The 3493-nt window shown below is 35.0% G+C and overlaps 1 protein-coding gene across 1 annotated transcript in view; it reads right to left on the bottom strand.

Annotated features, from left to right (window-relative positions):
• Positions 1-3493, bottom strand: part of SMARCAD1 (SWI/SNF-related, matrix-associated actin-dependent regulator of chromatin, subfamily a, containing DEAD/H box 1) — a 44482-nt gene that overhangs the window by 9280 nt on the left and 31709 nt on the right. Inside the window, exons 10-13 of the mRNA XM_010001357.1 lie at positions 3249-3339; positions 1919-2018; positions 314-373; positions 38-113 (exon numbers count right to left, since the gene is read on the bottom strand). Coding sequence (XP_009999659.1) covers positions 38-113; positions 314-373; positions 1919-2018; positions 3249-3339 — 327 coding nt within the window. The remainder of the gene's footprint in view (positions 1-37; positions 114-313; positions 374-1918; positions 2019-3248; positions 3340-3493) is intronic.

Genomic DNA, 3493 nt, shown 5'->3' with positions numbered 1-3493 from the left:
TACTGAATCTTACTTGTAATTTAATTACTGTACTCACGTAGTTACAATCACATTGAAATCGACAACTTTATTATTAATGTCCGTCCTGAGATGTTTCCGATCTTCTTGGGATCCTATGGAAGGGCAAAGCATACAGGGAGCACAATTACTTAAATATAATTTTTATAGCTAGAAAAATTAAGACAGTACACAGTAATACAGTCAGCAATAAATATGTATTTAAACAACAATGCTTTCATGAGAAATTCATGTTTTCTTAAACTAGCCATGCAAACAATTGTACTACTGCTTTTTTCTAAACTACATTTCTCACCATAGTAGAGAAGAACATTCAATTCAGGACACCATAAATGAACTTCTCTTATCCAGTTATCTGCAAGAAAACATTAAAAAAGAAAAAAGGAATTCATAATTCATTATGTCTTACAAAACTTCTGACACCTCTCGATTAAACCAAACATCTCATTTTAAAGCAAATCCCCTTAAATTCTCCTGAAGGTTAAGAAACTTTCTGTTTAAATGCTGGAAAACTGATAATTTTCAAAGAAATTAAACAATCTGTGATTCTGTGAATTGACAACTGGGCTTCCAGTAACTCTTGCTTAATCCTTCTTGCACTTTAAACTCCTACAGAAACAGAACCTGCACATTCTGTAAGTACTATGTTACTATAAAACAGTCAACTTTTATTCTGATTTCTTCCCTAGACAGTTAAACCCTCAGAAAACAAGTAACTTCATTTGTTGGTACTTGCATCCAGAAGTGTTTCATCAGGAGAGACAGTGCCTCTGGGATTTGGCAAGGAAGCCTGACAATTCGACCCAGCTCCAGGTGTGCAGCCAGCAGAATGGCTACCAGCAACATAAGCATGCCCAAGGGGAAGCTGCTTGAGAGCAGACACAAATGCTGACCCAAAACCACAGCAGAAGGGGGTCTCTGGGAGATGTCACTTAACCAGACCCTTATCAGGGCTGAGGAGACTTCTTTGGAAAAGTGTCAGGAAAGCTGCAGGTAGAACGCACTTCCTAGACATCCTGATGGTTGCTGCATCAGCTTGGACTAACCTATCACTATAACACATGAGCCTCCACAATCCACTTCATAAAAGCACATTTGTTTATACCTTTATTTACATCTCAGGTTTTAAGTAAAATGCAGTTTTAAGAGTTACTTTTAAAAAATGGGTTCTATTGGATTTTAAAAGCACACTGAAAATGGAAATTTCAAACTTAATATTGAACAACTGGAAGCTCTTCTGAAGTGTTAAGATAATTTTTTTAAGCCCAAATAAGTATGATATATAATAAAAGCAGCATTTTATTTCTAAATTAAACTTGCTACTGCCTCCTTTCTATAAGCATAAAACAAAACCAATTAAAACATCAGAGAGCTAGTATCTGCTGAAACTCAGCTTCACTGACATACTTCATCACAAAATATTCTTCTCACTTTCAACTCAGATCATTAAACAATCAAAATGTGCAACTAAAAGACAAGTCAGACTCATCATTATAGGGTGTTTTAAATCTGTTTTGATAGATTCTGTGTAGCAAAGAGGAAGACACTGAATGTCTCAAATGCAATGAAACCTAACCCTAAGCACAGTCTGAAGACTAGGAATTTCAGCCTATATTCAGCAAGTAAGAAGACTACTTTGCTAAACAAGTTAAAATTAGAACAAACAGATTTATTTTTTGTGAGGCATGGCAAGCATGTAATAATCACCCATGTTAAGTCTGATTAAATCAGAACCAGCACACCTTTGATATGGTTTGCATTCCAATTCGAATTACTTGAGGAGTCAACCATCACCATAAAAAACCCGAAGCTTTCTTTCACAAAATTAGCATTGTTTCCCAATCTGTCCATGTTTTCTTTTGTTTGTTTTAAACAAAAAATGTTGAAGCTTGTAACTTACCTAATGTTGAAGCTGGCACAACTATCAAATGGGGGCCCCTATTGCCTTCTTGGTAGAGATAAGCTAGAAACGCAATAGCTTGAATTGTTTTTCCTAAGCCCTAAGAGAAAACAAATCCATTTGAGCAAAATTTATATCTGTAGAATCTGTAGAACATAATGCTTTGTATTCATAAGACAATTACAGATAGTTAATTTTAACTAAAGATTATACATTTGCATACAAAAACTGTTCTGCTTAATGACATTGTTTTGCAAAAGACAATTCGTTCTTAAGTACAACTGCAGTCAAACTCAATTATGTCTTCAGCTCAACATTTGAGCACCAGGGATTCATCTTTTCCATTTATGAAGCTTTCATTCTAGTTCCAGATCATCCCTCAAATCTTCTTAAAAAATTTACCTTCTTGAAATACTGCTGCAGACAAATGATTACCTGGAAACTGTTTATTTTCATTTGAGACAGTTCTAAAAAGGATATTCCAGTTATTTCTGAAGTGGAATTTAATACAGAAATCAGATTTAAGATAAGCCTATGTTTCCACCAATACTCGCTTTCCTGTCTTCTGTATCATGGCTTTAAAAATTGATCTTATCTACCACAAAGTATGCAAGTTCTTACAAATAGTAAACATGAAATCTGAGAAACATTGTCTAGGTCTTAGCAAAGCAAATCCACCCATCACTCATGGTTTGTCACAAAACCAGCAGCCAGGATTAGAAGTAACTGATAACACACTGAGCAGCTGCATCACTCTATCTGTTCCACTGTACAGTTACTGGTGGTGTCAGCAACAAACAAAACCTCAAACCCGTTAGCTTTTATCTTTTATTTCAGAATTTTTGAGGAGCATAGTGACAAGAGGTGGCTGAAATGCTGGAGAAGCAGAAAAGGTTTCTAACCACCTAGTAGTCATTTTGATACTGACATAGAAATGCAGGAGGTAGGGGCACACTCCAACTAAATGCCGAGCAGCAGAATAAATTCTGTTTATAGGCAAGGAAGTATTAAAATGAATGGTTTGAGGATAATCTGTTGTGGCAGAAACTGCTTCCACTGCATCAGAAGACAGCACCTGACCTGTAATTGTCAGCATCCATGAATCTTAGCCTACCTTTCACTTTCAAACTGCAAGTAAGAGCTCAGAAGCTCTTACTTTGGAAAAACTGTTTGCCATCTAAGTTAGATTAGCTAAATTATCTAATTATAATCTAAGTTACATTAGCTAAAACTAATTACTTAGAATCTGCTTGAGGTTTCTAAGAAATGAAAAAATCTAACAAAGTAATTTTTGTAAAACTTTTAATGTTTTTTCATGTTTCACACTTACCATTTCATCAGCCAATATGCCATTCAATCCATGTTTATGCAGCAGTGCTAACCAGTTCAAACCAATCTTCTGATATGGCTTGAGTTCCAAACTGTTAAAAAAATCAAGCTTAAAGTGTTATCATATTTTATGTATTTCTCCACAAAACATAGCTTTCCAATTATGTTAATCACAGAATAGTCATTTTAATGTATTGCCTATATTTTAATGCACTCCAGATCTCCTGGTGCAGCAAAAAACAAAAC

The sequence above is a fragment of the Chaetura pelagica genome, unplaced genomic scaffold (assembly GCF_000747805.2).
Source record: "Chaetura pelagica isolate M959 unplaced genomic scaffold, ChaPel_1.0 scaffold220, whole genome shotgun sequence".
Classification (NCBI taxonomy): domain Eukaryota; kingdom Metazoa; phylum Chordata; class Aves; order Apodiformes; family Apodidae; genus Chaetura; species Chaetura pelagica.
Note: the sequence above shows the minus strand (reverse complement) of the source record. Positions and strands in the feature narration are given on the sequence as shown.